General features: G+C 41.4%; 1 protein-coding gene across 1 annotated transcript in view; it reads left to right on the top strand.

The window, feature by feature from the left end:
• The window catches only part of LOC105481315 (adaptor related protein complex 1 subunit sigma 3), an 81,008-nt gene that overhangs the window by 50,144 nt on the left and 15,443 nt on the right, over positions 1–15,421 (top strand). The window contains exons 2-3 of the mRNA XM_011740820.2: positions 9,364–9,542; positions 11,181–11,289. Of these exons, the coding sequence (XP_011739122.1) occupies positions 9,364–9,542; positions 11,181–11,289 (288 nt within the window). The remainder of the gene's footprint in view (positions 1–9,363; positions 9,543–11,180; positions 11,290–15,421) is intronic.

Below are 15,421 nucleotides of genomic sequence, written 5' to 3'. Positions count from 1 at the left end.
GGCTGTATAGGAAGCATAGTAGCTTCTGCTTCTGGGGAGGCCTGAGGAAACTTACAATCATGGTTGAAGGCAAAGGGGCAGCAGCACCTCACATGGCTGGAGCAGGAAGGAGAGGGGGGAGTTGCCACACACTTTTAAACAACCAGATCTCACAATAACTCACTCACTGACTCTCATGAGAACAGCATCAAGGAGATGGTGCTAACCCATTCATGAGAACTCTAGATCCTCATGATCCAGTCACCTCCCACTAGGCCCCGTCTCCAACACTGGGGATTGCAATTCGACATGAGTTTAGTGGGGACACAGATCCAAACCATAACACTTTTTTTTTTTTTTGAGACAGGGTCTCACTTTGTCACCCAGGCTGGAGGGCAGTGGCATGATCTCAGCTCACTGCAGCCTCCACCCCCAGGGTTCAAGTGATCCTCCTGCCGTAGTCCCTCAAGTAGTTGGGACTACAACGGCACCACTATGCCTGGCTAATTTTTGTATCTTTGGTAGAGATTATAGGGTTTCACCATGTTGCCCAGGCTGGTTTTGAACTCTTGAACTCAAATGATCTGCTCACCTTGGCCTTCCAAAGTGCTAGAATTATAGGCATGAGCCACCACACCTGGCCTTCTTCTTCTTCTTTTTTTTTTAAATTTAAAACTTTTTTTTTGTAGTGACACAGAGTCTTACTATGTTGCCCAGGCTAGTCTTGAACTCCTGACCTCAAGCAATCTTCCTGTCTCAGCTTCCCAAAGTGCTGGGGTTACATGCAGGAACCACCATAAAACAATCCAGGGATTGTTTTATTATGTTGATTACAATCTACTAAATTTGTTTTGTAACCCACTGGATTGCACCTGTTGTAAAAACAATGCTCTAGTTTATGTGAATGAAACCTAAACTGCAGGTTCACACTTTCCTGCCCTTTCACTTTCTTTAGTTTATTGCCAGAATTAAATGACATTGCTTTGAAATTAGAGAAAAACAGTTATTAGGGCTCCTCCATCTTAACAAGGCAACAATGATCATTTTTAAATGATCCTTACCTATTACTGTTTTCCCTATGCATATGTAATTGTCATCTTAGTTGTGTAGCTAGGAGATACTTTGGTTACACAGTACATACATTTCTTAAGACTTAATTTTTTTAGAGCAGTATTAAGTTCACGACAAAATTGAGTGGAAGGTACTAGATATCTCATATAGCTCCTGCCCCAACACATGTGGAGTCTCTCCCGTTATCAACGTCCCCCACCGGAGTGGTACACCTGTTGCAACTGATGAGCCTATACCGACTCCTCTCTGTAGTTAATTTATTTTTTGTTTTGTAATTTCAACTTTTATTTTAGATTCAGGGAGTACAGTGTGAGCTTGTTACATGTAGAGTTCATTGTTGGTGTTGGACATTCTATCAGTTTGGACAAATTTATAATGACATGGATCCTCCATTATAGTATCATACTGAGTATTTGCACTCCCGTAAAATCCTCTGTCCTCCACCTGTTCATCCCTCCCCGACACACTGCCACAACCACTGGCAGCCACACAGTCTGCAATTCTTTTTGCCATTACTACAGGGTCACCTGAGTAGTGTACTATCTCTTTGAGCTAAAGTTTTATTTGTTGAAAGAACTTTGGCATTTACTTAGTATTAGACCTTCAGATAGAATGTTGACTGATTTTTATTGAACTCATGGATATTCTTTTTATTAAGCACTTTTTTTCTAACTACAGAATCATACATATGAATTTTGGAAAAAACAGACAAGTACAAAGAAGAAAATAACATTTACAATTTCACTGTTGTAAGATAACCACTGTAACAATTTAGTGTATTTCTTTCATGTAATTTTTTTTGCAAGAATATTTTTACATTTTTACTCTACTACACACACAATATAATCTTTTTTATTTTTATTTTTTTGAGATGGAGTTTTGGTCTTATTGCCCAGCCTGGAGTGCAGTGGCGTGATCTCATCTCACTGCAGCCTCTGCCTCCCGGGTTCAAGCAATTCTCCTGCCTCAGCCTCCTGAGTAGCTGGGATTACAGGCACCCGCCACCACACCTGGCTAATTTTTTGTATTTTTAGTAGAGATAGAGTTTCGTCATGTTGGCCAGGCTGGTCTCGAACTCCTGACCTCAAGTGATCCGCCCACCTCGGCCTCCCAAAGTGCTGGCATTACAGGTATGAGCGATCGCGCCTCGCCATCTTTTTAAAACAACGTTGTATCATAAGCATTCTTACTTTGTTGAAATTATTTAGTAAATATCATTTAAACTCTATTATTGGATATTTAGGCATTTTTTAGTCTGTTTTTGTATGCTAATATAAAGAAGTGTAGTAAACATCTAATGCCTCAATATTTGTCTGCATTTTAGGGCACATTCTTAAGAAATATTTTATTAATTAATTAATTAATTATTATTATTATTATTATTATTATTATTATTTTGGTAGAGATACAGTCTCCGTATGTTGCCCAAGCTGGTCTTGAACTCCTGGGCCCAAGTGATCTTCCCGCCTTGGCCTCCCAAAGTGTTGGGATTACAAGCATGAGCCACCACACCTGGCCAAAGACAGATTTTAAAAGCAGAATGACTGAGACCGAAGATACGGGCACTTCTCTTGACACTTACTGCTGAGTCACTTTTCAGGAGAGTTGGAGGTCTGGGCGGGGAGTGATTGTTTTTTAAAGATGAGAGAGACTTGAGTTATTCAGCATTTGCAGGTGAGGGGCACAGCCTGGCAGTGGGGGAGTGACGATGCCGTGCTCTCCAAGAGGTAGGTGAGGGTTGAAAGCCAGGATGTGAGAAGCGTTTTGCTCTCTGATGCAGGAAGAAAATACATCGTGTTGGGGAGTGGGTGTGACAAGTCTGCACACAGTGATACAAGTGTGGGAGGAGCCAAAGGAGTCCCCAGAATGACTTTTATCCTCTCAGAGTCAGGGAGTGAGGATGGAGACTGGGAATATGGGGGCATGGTGGTGATATGAAATGACCCACGTGGGGGATCAAAGGGGAAGATGCTTGGAAGTCCTTTGCATTGAGAGGTACGTGGAGGGTCTCCGAGTACCACAGGAGATTCAGCCGAGCTTGGTCATCAGACCTTAACAGTGGCACCAATTTGCAAAGCCCTGTTTGGTTTTTCTCAGGGGTGTCTAGTGACCTCCATGTAGAAGTAAAGGTGAGGGTGGATGGGCTGATTGGGTTTGGGAATTTGCAGAGTGGTTGTAGATGCAGGAAAAAGGACTGAGGAAGTGAAGATCAGAGCAGTGGCGTTAAGTGATGTGTCATTATCTGGGCCACCGGACGACGGCCTCTCAGGTTGATGGAACCTGTGTTAGAACACAGATTGCTGTAAATAAGGTGGTAATAGCCCCTATATGTAGTGTAACGGCCTTCAGAACCATGGGCCAATCACAGCCTGAGTATTTGTCTGAGCAGCTCAGGTCCTGAGATAGGAGCTAGTCCTGAAAGGCTGGTGTTTGGAGTGTGACAATGCTGGGGACAGGGCAAGGTTTCTCTTCTTAGAAGCTGGCTGTGGGTCCATTTCATGGATCCAGGTCAAGAGCAGGGAGTTGTGAACCAAAGCTGCTACTGGAAGCCTTCAGGGTTCCTCTTCGCCTAGAAGGAAAATGCCGACACCGGCCAGAGCGCGGACTCAGCAGACTGGTGCTGCTCCTCTCCATGCTTCCCTCAGAGGACTACCAGTGTCCCCCAGAACATGCTTCAGAAAGAGATTAGAAAACGCCCAGAGAAGTTTGCGTTCTGAGTCTAAATGAGAATTTGGGGCTGTGCCCAATTAGGTCAAGGATTGCTCTAGTAGACACTCTGAGGACAAAGAAAGCTGGAATCACCTGATGTCTTTGGGTTTGAAGGATAATCTGTTAACAAGTGAGACCTCTCAAGATGGCGGCTGACAGAAGTTGCCCCTTTGGAGGTGGGGATGGAGGTCTTGGTGGGACCAGCTGCCCACTTGGTGCCAAGCATGTGAGTCAAGTGTAAGAAGTCAGCACGCCTCATTGGATGTTACAGCTGTTGCTGAAGTTGGTGTCTCTTGGGAGAGTCCCTCCATTGTTCCTTTTGTCCCAACAATATTATTGAAAGGGAATGCTGGAGTGTTGTTTTCCGAAGTCAGATGCACTTGTTTATGACATCTACTTGCATTTAAGTTGGCTCTTGGCAAACACTGAAAAAGTCTTCCCACGCCTTTTTTTCTACTCTCAAGCGAATACCAATCAAAAATGGTATTTTTTTAAATTAACCTTTTGAAGAGTATTATTCAAATGCGCCCTGAATGACTAAACTGATAAATTGGATAAAATTAATTGCTGGAGGTGATGAACTCTTGTGAATCATTACAATTCATTCTTCCAGTTTGTTCAAGCTACCTCATTAAATCTGGAGAGGTGACAGACGCGACAACACAAGCCCAGTTCTCAAGCAGAGCAGAACTTGAGAGGGCTAAATCTCCGAACACTGCCTCAGGCAATGCAATTATTGGATAAGTTTGAATCTATTGCTGTTTTTGAGTTTGGAATGCATATTTGCATTTTATATGGGCTTAATGGATGTATTATTTTCCTGATCATCCTTTCTCCTTGAATTTGTTGTTAGAATGAAACATTGCTCTTTGTTTGTTGTTCTACATTGTTGATTCTTGTTTAAGAAGGCAGGCATCTGATCCTGAGATAAGTTTGCACTACAGACCAACTAGAAAAGCATCCATTATTAAACCCAGCAACAGTCACACCTCTCAACAGAACTTCCAACGTTGATCTAGGTGCCCTGGATTAAAAGTAACATTTAGCCTATGGAGAATTCCCAGAGGATGCTCAACGATGATGATTATGAGATCTGAAAATAGAACCAATAAAGAGAAGACATAAAACCTGGTTTATTTTGTCTGGAAGGAAAAGGCTAAAAGAAGACTTAAAGGCGGCTGGGCGCAGTGGCTCACGCCTGTAATTCCAGCACTTTGGGAGGCTGAGGCGGACCAATCACATGAGGTCAGGAGTTCAAGACCAGCCTGGCCAACATGGTGAAACCCCGTCTCTACTAAAAATTCAAAAATTAGCTGAACATGGTGATGGATGCCTGTAATCCCAGCCACTCCGGGGGGCTAGGCAAGAGGATCACTTGAACCTAGGAAGAGGAGGTTGCAGTGATCCAAGATTGTGCCACTGCCCTCCAGCCTGGGTGACAGAGTAAGACTCTGTCTCAAAAAAAAAAAGACTTAAATCCGTGAAGTTAGTTATTCTTCCAAAGATACTTGATACATTCTCCTTTTATATAATCTATGGATAAAGTCAGGGAAAACTGGTTTAAATTATAACAAGAAATTTAGGTTAGATGGCAGAAGAAAAATTTCTAGCAGGAAATGCAAGAGAACACCAGGCAAATGTGTGGACTTCATTTTCCCAGTAAAAATGGAACTGTTCACTAGGCATTGGATTGAATAATCTTACTCACCGTGATGATGCAATGCTGAGCCTTATTCTCTTGTGATCATATAACCATTCTATTTTATGCCCTTAGAATGTCAGTCACTTTTATGATCTCTTCTTGGAAGCAAAAATACCCTTCTCAATACAATTCTCAGAAGGTAGTGTTTGATTATTGAATTTGATTATTATTATTATTTTAGATAGATATGGAGTCTTACTATGTTTCCCAGGCTACTCTCAAACTCCTGGGCTCAAGCAATCCTCCTTCCTCAGCCTTCCAAAGTGCCAGGATTACAGGTGTGAGGCACCACACCTGGCCAAGATTGTTGAATTGTTTATACCTGTGTTGTAGTGAAACAGATACTAAAAAAAAAAAAAAAAAAAAAAAAAAAAAAAAAAAAAAAAAAATGCTGTGTTAAAATTCCAGACTGAAGGTGATTTTTCTTAAAGCCGCTGATGAGGAGGGTTTTTAAATTGGTTTCTCATAACCTGTGATGTCTTGGGCCTCATATCATTATTATGATGGATGTTTCTTTTCTAAGAAGATTACCTATTCACTATTCACAATAGAAAGTGAATAGAAAGATATGTACTCACTTCCATGCCCATCAATGGTGGAATGGATAAAGAAAACATGGTAATATACATATATATCATGGAATACTACACAGTCTAAAAAAGAACAAAATCACTGTCCTTTGCAGCAACATGGATGTAGCTGGAGGCCGTTATCTTAAGGGAATTAACACAGGAACAGAAAATCAAATATTGCATGTTATCACAAGCAGGAGCTAAACACTGGATACTTATGAACCTAAAGATGGCAGCAATACACACTGGGGACTACTAGAGGGGGAAGAAAGCGGGCGGGGCAAGGGCTAAGAAACTAACTTAAGGACTATACTCAGTGCCTGGTTGACAGGTTCAGTTGTACCCGAAACTTCAGCATCACACAATATACCCATATAACAAATGCACACATGTACTCCCTGAATCTAACACAGAAATTGAAATTATTTAAAAATTAATTTGTAGTTACCAGAAAAAAAAAGAGATGAATTATTAAGAACCTCAAGCTGGGCATGGTGGTTCATGCCTGTAATCACAACACTCTGGGAGACGGAGGCGGGGGGATTGCTTGAGCCTAGGAGTTTGAGACCAGTCTGGGCAACATAGGGAGACCTCGTTTCTACAACAAAATTTAAAAAGTATTAGCTGGGCATGGTGGCACATGCCTGTAATTCCAGAACTTTGGCAGGCCAAGGTAGGGGGAATCACTTGAACTTGGGAGGCTGAGGCTGCAGTGAGCTATGATCATGCCACTGCACTCCAAAAGAAGATCTCATATTCTGTAGGCTTGAGTTTGAGACCAGTCTGGACAACATAGGGAGACCTCGTCTCTACAAAAAAAAAAAAAAATATATATATATATATATATATATGTGTGTGTGTGTGTGTGTGTGTGTATGTGTGTGTATGTATGTGTGTGTGTGTATGATGTGTGTGTGTGTGTGTGTATTAGCCAGGCATGGTGGTGCATGCCTGTGGTCCCAGCTACTGGGGAGGCTGAGGTGGGAGAATCGCCTGAGCCTGGGAGGTTGAGGCTGCAGTGAGCTATGCTCATGCCACTATACTTCAAAAGAAGAAGACCTCAAATTCTGTACACTGAGGGAGTGGGGGCAGTTAGGGGAAGATCTGAGTAAAAAGCATGGTTTCATTTGACCCTCAGATATCACCACCTAGTGAATTGTAATGGTTTATGTCACAACATTTAGGCCTCAGCCTTTTCAATAGAGTTGAATCTTTTTTTTTTTTTTTTTTCGAGACAGAGTTTCGCTCTTGTTGCCTAGGCTGGAGTGCAGTAGTGTGATCTTAGCTCATTGTAACCTCTACCTCCCAGATTCAAGCAATTCTCCTGCCTCAGCCTCCGAGTAGCTGGGACTACAGGCATGTGCCACCACATCCAGCTAATTTTGTATTTTTAGTAGAGACGGGGTTTCTCCATGTTGGTCAGGCTGGTCTCGAACTCCTGACCTCAGGTGATCCACCCACCTCGGCCTCCCAAAGTGCTGGGATTATAGTCGTGAGCCACCGCACCCAGCCTGAAGTTTAAGCTTTTATCTGTAAAATGTTTTCTTAAAATCTAATAATTTTTTGTTCCCAGTATATATAATTTCCTTCATTATATAATTAACTGAAACAATGCACTTTATTTTTTAAAAACAAAACAACTGAACAAAATAAATTATGATTCTAAACCTGATCTTCTGATACCGTGGATTGAGAATGCTTAATTTTCATAAAATAAAGATTAGGCCATCTGACAATTTCCAAAAATTAAATATACCATACCTGCAAGGGTTTTTTAAAATTTCTTTTTAAGAAAACATTCTACCAGAGCCTTAAAAAATTTAGTGATGGTGTCTCACTGTGTTGCTCAGGCTTGTCGCAAACTCTTGGGCTCAAGTGATTATCCCGCCTTGGCCTCCCAAAGTGCTGGGATTACAGGTGTGAGCCACCAAGTGCTGTACCTTCCAAGGTTTTGAAGTAAATTTCCAGATGTTCTAATGTCTTCTGCTTATTTAAACCTTTTAAAATTCATCACCATCATTTCAAATACACATTTTGAAACTTATTTGAAAATAAAATCAGGTTGTTTCCTGGTGTAGCCAATACACTGTCTAAATTGTTAGGAGTCTATGGTGATGCCAAAGACAATTGCAACTTGAGATGGTTGATTCTGAAGCTCTCAGCCAAGTAACATGCAAAGTGGAGAAAAGAGCTTACATTTAAGGCTGGATGCAGTGGCTCATGCCTGCGATTCCAGCATTTTGGGAGGCTGAGATGGGTGGATCACCTGACACCAGAAGTTCGAGACCAGCCTGTCCAACATGGTGAAACCCCGACTTTACTAAAAACACAAAAAATTTAGCTGAGCATGGTGGTATGCACATGTAGTCTCAGTTACTTGGGAGACTGAGGCATGAAAATCGTTTGAACCTGGGAGGTGGAAATTGCAGTGAGTCGAGATCATGCCACTGCACTCCAGCCTGAGTGACAAAGCAAGACTCTGTCTCAAAAAAAAAAAAAAAAAAAGCTTACATTTAAGACAGCGTCTCACTTTCTCTTGCCCCTTGCTTCAGCCTCACTTCCTTTTCTTCTCCCCTTTATTTCTATGTTATCATTATGTTTCCATAGTTAAATATGGTGCTGGAATGTAATTTGTAAAGTAAACCCTTCTATTGCCTTAACATTTTTTTTCGTCTTGTAAAGGAAGAAATTAATGTTTTAAAAACAGAAGTACTACTACTTTCTTGATGTATTTTTCCCTATATGTGTTTATAACACTTAAAAAGAATTAAAATAAGGCCAGGTGCGGTGGCTCATGCCTGTAATCCCAGCATTTTGGGAGGCTGAGGCAGGGTGATCACCTGAGGTCAGGAGTTCGAGACCAGCCTGGCCAACATGGTGAAACCCCGTCTCTACTAAAAATACAAAAATTAGCTGGGCATGGAGGTGGGGGCGCCTGTAATTCCAGCTACTCAGGAGGCTTTGCAGGAGCATTGCTTGAACCCAGGAGGTGGAGGTTGCAGTGAGCCGAGATTGCGCCACTGCACTCCAGCCTGGGCAGCAGAGCGAGACTCTATCTCCATCTTAAAAAAGAAAAAAAAAAAGAATTAAAAAATTTAGTTTTCTCCTTTAATAAAAGTAAGCTACGTCTGTGATATACACATTTCTTTTTTCTCTGGTGGGTTAAATATAATTTGCCAGATGAGATAGCTTCCATGCTGATAAGTGTTTTTTCGTCTGTTCAGAATTATCTTTCTATGTAAATCCATCACTGAATTTCAGTGTCTTTGCAGAACGGCAGAATGACTTGGTTGATCAGGTTCTGTTTTTTGTGTGCTTTGTTTGTTCTAGATACATTTCATATTGCTCTTCAGTCGACAAGGGAAATTACGGCTACAGAAATGGTACATCACTCTGCCTGACAAAGAGAGGAAGAAGATCACCCGGGAAATTGTTCAGATTATTCTCTCCCGTGGTCACAGGACAAGCAGTTTTGTTGACTGGAAGGAACTAAAACTTGTTTATAAAAGGTGTGAGTAACTTTTTGAGAGCTCAGTTTCTCAGTCTTGCTTTGGTTTGTTCTAATCCTGAACATTTTAGATTGCTATATAGCAATTCCATCACTTACTGAAATCTTTGAAGGCTGGAGCCCAGATATTTGTACCAATAGACTAACTAGAAAATAACTCTCATTTTATTGAAAGAAATTCTAGGTGCCAGGATTCAGGATTCTAGGTAAATAAACTACACCTTGATAGTGCATGCATGCATTTAAGAAAAGTGGTATGAAAACCTGTTACATTCCCGGCATTGTTCTTTTTGAATTTTTTGGAGATGGAATCTCACTCTGTCACCCGGGCTGGAGTGCAATGGCATGATCTCGGCTCACTGCAACTTCTACCTCCTGGGTTCAAGCGATTCTCTTGCCTCAGCCTCCCAAGTAGCTGGGATTGCAGGCATCTGCCACTATGCCTGACTAATTTTTGTATTTTAAGAGAGATGGGGTTTCACCATGTTGGCCAGGCTGGTCTGGAACTCCTGTGCTCAGGTGATCCACCTGCCTCGGCCTCCCAAAGCACTGGGATTACAAGTGTTAGCTATCATGCCCGGCCATTCCTGGCATTGTTCTAATGGCTGTAAATACATCAGTGAACAAGACAGATGACATTCCTGCTGTCATGTAGTATACATATTTGTTAAGTAACCAAATAAAATATTTTCAGAAATGGGGTTGTGTTCGGTGGGACAGCTCTTATTATGCCTATTACTTGAATTTGTAATGAGTACATTGAGGACACAGAGTTTTAGTAGTCAGTTCCCAGTCACAGTAATTGAGTGTTAATTGCTAGAGCCAGGCTTCAAATCCAGATCTTTTTGGCTTTAAAGCCTGTGTATTCTTTTTACCATACCTGCTTGCCACGGCAAGACCATTACTAGAAAGGACCCACCATAGGTGAGAGAACTAAGCCTGAGAGGTAACATGATTTTGCCCTTGGAGACCCAGGTAATTGATGCCTAAGCCAGGAACAGAACACAGCTAACTTGACCTTGTATGCAACACCCCACTGCAACTCCTGGAAGGAGTTATGCTCCTTAGATATGCTCTTGCAAAGGGTGTCTATAAAACTCATTGGGAAAAACAGAGGTAACCTTCACAGACTGATATTCAATGGACTAAATTACCAGCAAGTGCCTGCAAAGCTCCATCTGCTGGGCCCAAGGTTGGAGTCTGACAAGTTGAGGAGGGAGGCCCACACAGAATGACTGAAGTCCATTGTGAAGCGGGAGAGTGGGGAGCGTGGGCTCCTGACAGCCCTGGTCAGGGCTTTCTATTTTACAAAACACAATTGACAAGCTGGAGAGGGGTGTGACGACACCCTGATTACCAGGGGTGAAAGGATACTGTCCTCCTGATAATAGCTCTTCAAGGTACAATTTTGTTGAGAGCCTTTCATGCATAATTAACGGAAGTAATCCAACCCCCACAGCGTTTTCATATTTTCTGATTTATATTTCAGGAGGCTATTGGGGGTGATGAATAATGATTTCATTCTTGGATGAGGAGAGGCTCGGGGGGGAGGAGGTGACTTTACATATTCACGGGAAAAACTGTCTCCAGGTTGCTTAATGTATCGTCATATTTTCCTTTTGTTATTTTTCATTTCAAGGTATGCTAGTTTATATTTTTGCTGTGCAATAGAAAATCAGGACAATGAGCTCTTGACGCTAGAGATTGTGCATCGTTACGTGGAGCTGCTGGACAAATATTTTGGAAATGTAAGTGTTGTCCTTGTCGGTTAGGATTAGCTACAGTCCCCATCTCAGCTCTTACTTCAGTTCTGTCTCTCATCGCATCCCTTTTCTCTCTCACATCTAAAATATGAATTGAACTTGAACCAAAGATCACCTTAGTCCCCTAAGATTAGAATACAAGACTTTTCTCCCTACCTGTAATTCTCAGTAAATGAAAGACCCAAAGCTTTCCTTTTTCCTTTTTAAATAGAGACAGGGTCCTGCTATGTTGCCCAGGTTGGTCTTGAACTCTTGGCCTCAAGCAATTCTCCCACCTCAGCTTCCCAAAGAGCTAGGATTATAGGCATGAGCTACCACGCCCGGCCACCCAAAGCTTTCGAGAGGTGGATATATCTTTATCTTCAAACTACAAATGCACCAGAGACCTTATTTCAGTGAACCAGAATTTAACTCTGAAGGATTTCTTGATATTCTGTTCTTTATACTTCATTGACATTGTCATCTCTTTTCTGTTTTGACTTTTTATCCTTTCTCTGGCTTTTTTTCTAAGCTATAAGTATTCTTAGTTATTTATGCATAAGAAAAATAGCAACAAACAACAAAACCAGATCCTTTTCTTTCACATTGTTATTCAATAATCTTTTTGCACTTTCTGCCAAGCGATATGCTATACTAGGTGCTCCTGTCCTCAGAACTCATTCACTTGGCCGTGCTTACAGCATGGGTCCATCTTGACTCTCCAAGGAAATCAGCAAGTTACCACTGAACCCTCCTGTGGGTTGACACCAGCGATTCCTCTTGAGTCTTCACCTGCCTTCACCTGCTTCTTGCTGCAGCACCGTACCCTTGTTCACCATGACGCTTTCTTTAAATTCTTGATTTTGCCATGACATTGATTTCTGCTGACTCTTGTCCTGTTATTTCTGAAGGCCCCTCCTTGGTTTCTTCTACTCAGCCATCCCTAAATGCCCTCATTTCTTCCTAACTCTGTGTGTACTGACTCTCTGCCCTGGAAATCCCTTACTATGTGACTCTTCTTCCCCTGGTTGGTGACAGTCTTCACTGGGCTTCTCATGGTCCAGAACCAAACTCATCTACTGAAAATCTGTTCTGTCTTGTGATTGGAATTTGTTATGTTCCAGGATCCTTCCGTGCAAAAGGATGCTGTTTCTTTTGTCTTTTTCTACACTTTACCGGAATCTGCCTCTATCTATTCAAATTGGGCTGACATTCATTTCCTTCTTTCCACTCTCACTGGTATAGGTTCACTTGGAATTTCAATTTTGCTTTTCTCTTAAACATCCTACCTGGCTTTTTATGCCTCTGAGCTTTTCTCTGTTCGCCCTCTTGCCTTATGAGTTACCATCTTCCTTAAAAAACCCAGATATAGGTGTGGCATTCCTTCACAGCCACTTTCCATCATGTACAATAAATAAAGTCAATCTCCTTAGCCTGTCGTTTAACCTTTCAAAGCATGGATCCCTGACCACTCCTCCAGCCTTATTGCACTTCCCTTTTTTATTGATTGATTTATTTATTGAGACAGAGTTTTGCTCTTGTTGCCCAGGCTGGAGTACAATGGCATGATCTCTGCTCACTGCAACCTCTGCCTCCCGAGTTCAAGTGATTCTCCTGCCTCAGCCTCCAGAGTAGCTGGGATTACAGTCCTCCGCCACCATGCCTCGCTCATTTTTATATTTTTATTAGAGATGGAGTTTCACCATGTTGGCCAGGCTAGTCTTGAACTCTTGACCTCGGGTGATCCGCCTGCCTTGGCCTCCCAACGTCAGGCGTGAGCCACCGCCTCCAGGCGACATTTCCCTTTTTATATACCTGAGAGTTCTCCAGCAACAAGGAATGACCTTGGAGTGTCCCTCATTGGCACCCAATTTGCTCGACCACCAAATTGCAATTCTGTTGAGACCATGCTTTGTGACTCACTTTATACCCCCACCGCTTAACTTGTAACAGCTGTGGGCCAGATCTGATAGCAAATGTTCCAAAACATTTAATCCAGTTAACAGTCTCAAGAAATAAATCACTGGATTTAGAAAGCATTTTCTTCTCTTAATACCCTCTTCCCTTACTCACTGAAGATTTTTGTTAAGTGTTATGATAATCTGCTTCCAGAAGAGTTTTTTTTGGTTATTCTCGTTAACAGAATGAGCAGTATTTGCAATATTGAACAAATTTTATCAAATTTGTTGCAACACTTTTCATAAGGATGAACACTGGATAGATTTCTAAAACAATTTTTCCTCCCTCCCTTTTCTTCCCCCTTGCAAATGATATTGTAAGACCTAAAATGTTGCTTCAGGGATTTCAGGTTGTTGGTCAGTATATAACAGCAATAAGACAACTAGACCATCTTTTCTTTCTCCTCTTGGTGTACTAAGTTTATTTTCATTTTTTTAAAGGAAAAATTTGCAAATGTATAATAGCACGTTTTCAAACATATTATTTAATTTAATACTTTCTACTATTCAAATGAATTCTCACATTTTTGTACTTTTCTTTGAAATAAACTACAGACTTTGCCTTTTGCAAGAGCCTGAAGAAGTTTCCCTGAGGTCTGAGCATTCCCATAACCTGCCTTCTCTTTCTCCTTTCTGAACTTTGGCCTGACCTGTCGCATTTTCATAGATTAAACCAACTGTGATAATGTGAATTGTGGCTGAATTTTGATCTCAATCTATCTGATCAAATTTCAACCAGACATCTCAGGGCATTCTGCTTCTCAAGAGAACTTGAGTGACCTTCGCCCATGCTAAACCCAGTTAAAGTACAAAGAGAGTCAGAATGAATTCCCATTTCTCTAACATTAATTTTCCATTCTATTTTGGTATACCTTTGGAAGCTCTGTCTTTGTCATGTACCAAAATTTAATTTATTAAAAAATTCAATGAATCTTTCATTAAGCTAAGAGCAGCTAAGAGCAATTCAAGGCTGTGTGCCCAGTAGAAGTTCAGTTCTTATTAATTAACAGTAATGAGCAAAGACTTCCAGTACTGATTCTCATTGACATAATCTCAGCAATAAAATATTTCTCTTTGGTTTTCTTTTCCTCCCATATTAATACTAAAGCTTTCCTTGAATTCTGCCCTTATATAATGTTATCTAGGGGAAAACTTGGTACTGAGCTTCTCTTATAACACTGGAAAATATTATCTGCTGAAGACAGATGGATGAAAATCTCTGGCTACTAATTTAAAATATATAATTTTTTTTAGCACTTTTCAATTCCAAGGAGATTTACAAGGATTAACTAGTTAATCTTCCAATCTTCAGTAAGTAGCATTAACCCCAAATTATAGAGGCTCAGGGGAAATGCCTCAAAGTCTCATGCCAGATAAGAGTCTGAGGATTTAGATACCTGCCATATTTCTGCATTACAGACTATAGTGTGCATTTTTACTGGTGCCTCCATGTGTGAGGGTGTTGATGTCCCAGAGAGCTTTTGAACTTGATGTAGGGAGTTTTTTGTGTGTTTGTTTTTTGCTGTTGGGGAAGAGTGCTATGAGTACCCCAGATGCCGGTGTAGGCTCACTGACTCACCAGTTCAAGGATTTGGGGCCTATCATGTATCTCTGTTTTACAGATGAGAAAAATGGCCCTCAAAAAGGTTAAGAGAAGTGTTTACTTTGCTAACCTTGTAGGGCTGCTGGGAGGGGCAAAGAGATGGCGTGATAGCAATACTCAACAAACTCTTCATTGCTATATAGTTGTACATTGCATTATAATTATTCTTGTTTTATTTTATTTTATTTTTTTTTGAGATGGAGTCTCGCTGTTGTCGCCCAGGCTGGAGTGCAATGGCGCGATCTCGGCTCACTGCAACTTCTGCCGCCTGGGTTCAAGCAATTCTCCTGCCTCAGCCTCCCTAGTAACTGGGATTACAGGCGTGCACTACCACGCCTGGCTAACTTTTGTATTTTTAGTAGAGATGGGGTTTCGTTAGGTTGGCCAGGCTGGTCTGGAACTCCTGGCCTCAGGTGATACACCCACCTCGGCCTCCCAAAGTGTTGGGATTACAGGTGTGAGCCACTGTGCCTGGCCTGTTCTTATTTTATATATAGCTTTATGGTACTTACATAGTTTACTGTTATTTGAAGCATTTGCTGCATGTAACTTGAAACATTTTGTATTTACTTTAGAG

This window comes from Macaca nemestrina, chromosome 11, assembly GCF_043159975.1.
Source record: "Macaca nemestrina isolate mMacNem1 chromosome 11, mMacNem.hap1, whole genome shotgun sequence".
Taxonomy (NCBI): domain Eukaryota; kingdom Metazoa; phylum Chordata; class Mammalia; order Primates; family Cercopithecidae; genus Macaca; species Macaca nemestrina.
Note: the sequence above shows the minus strand (reverse complement) of the source record. Positions and strands in the feature narration are given on the sequence as shown.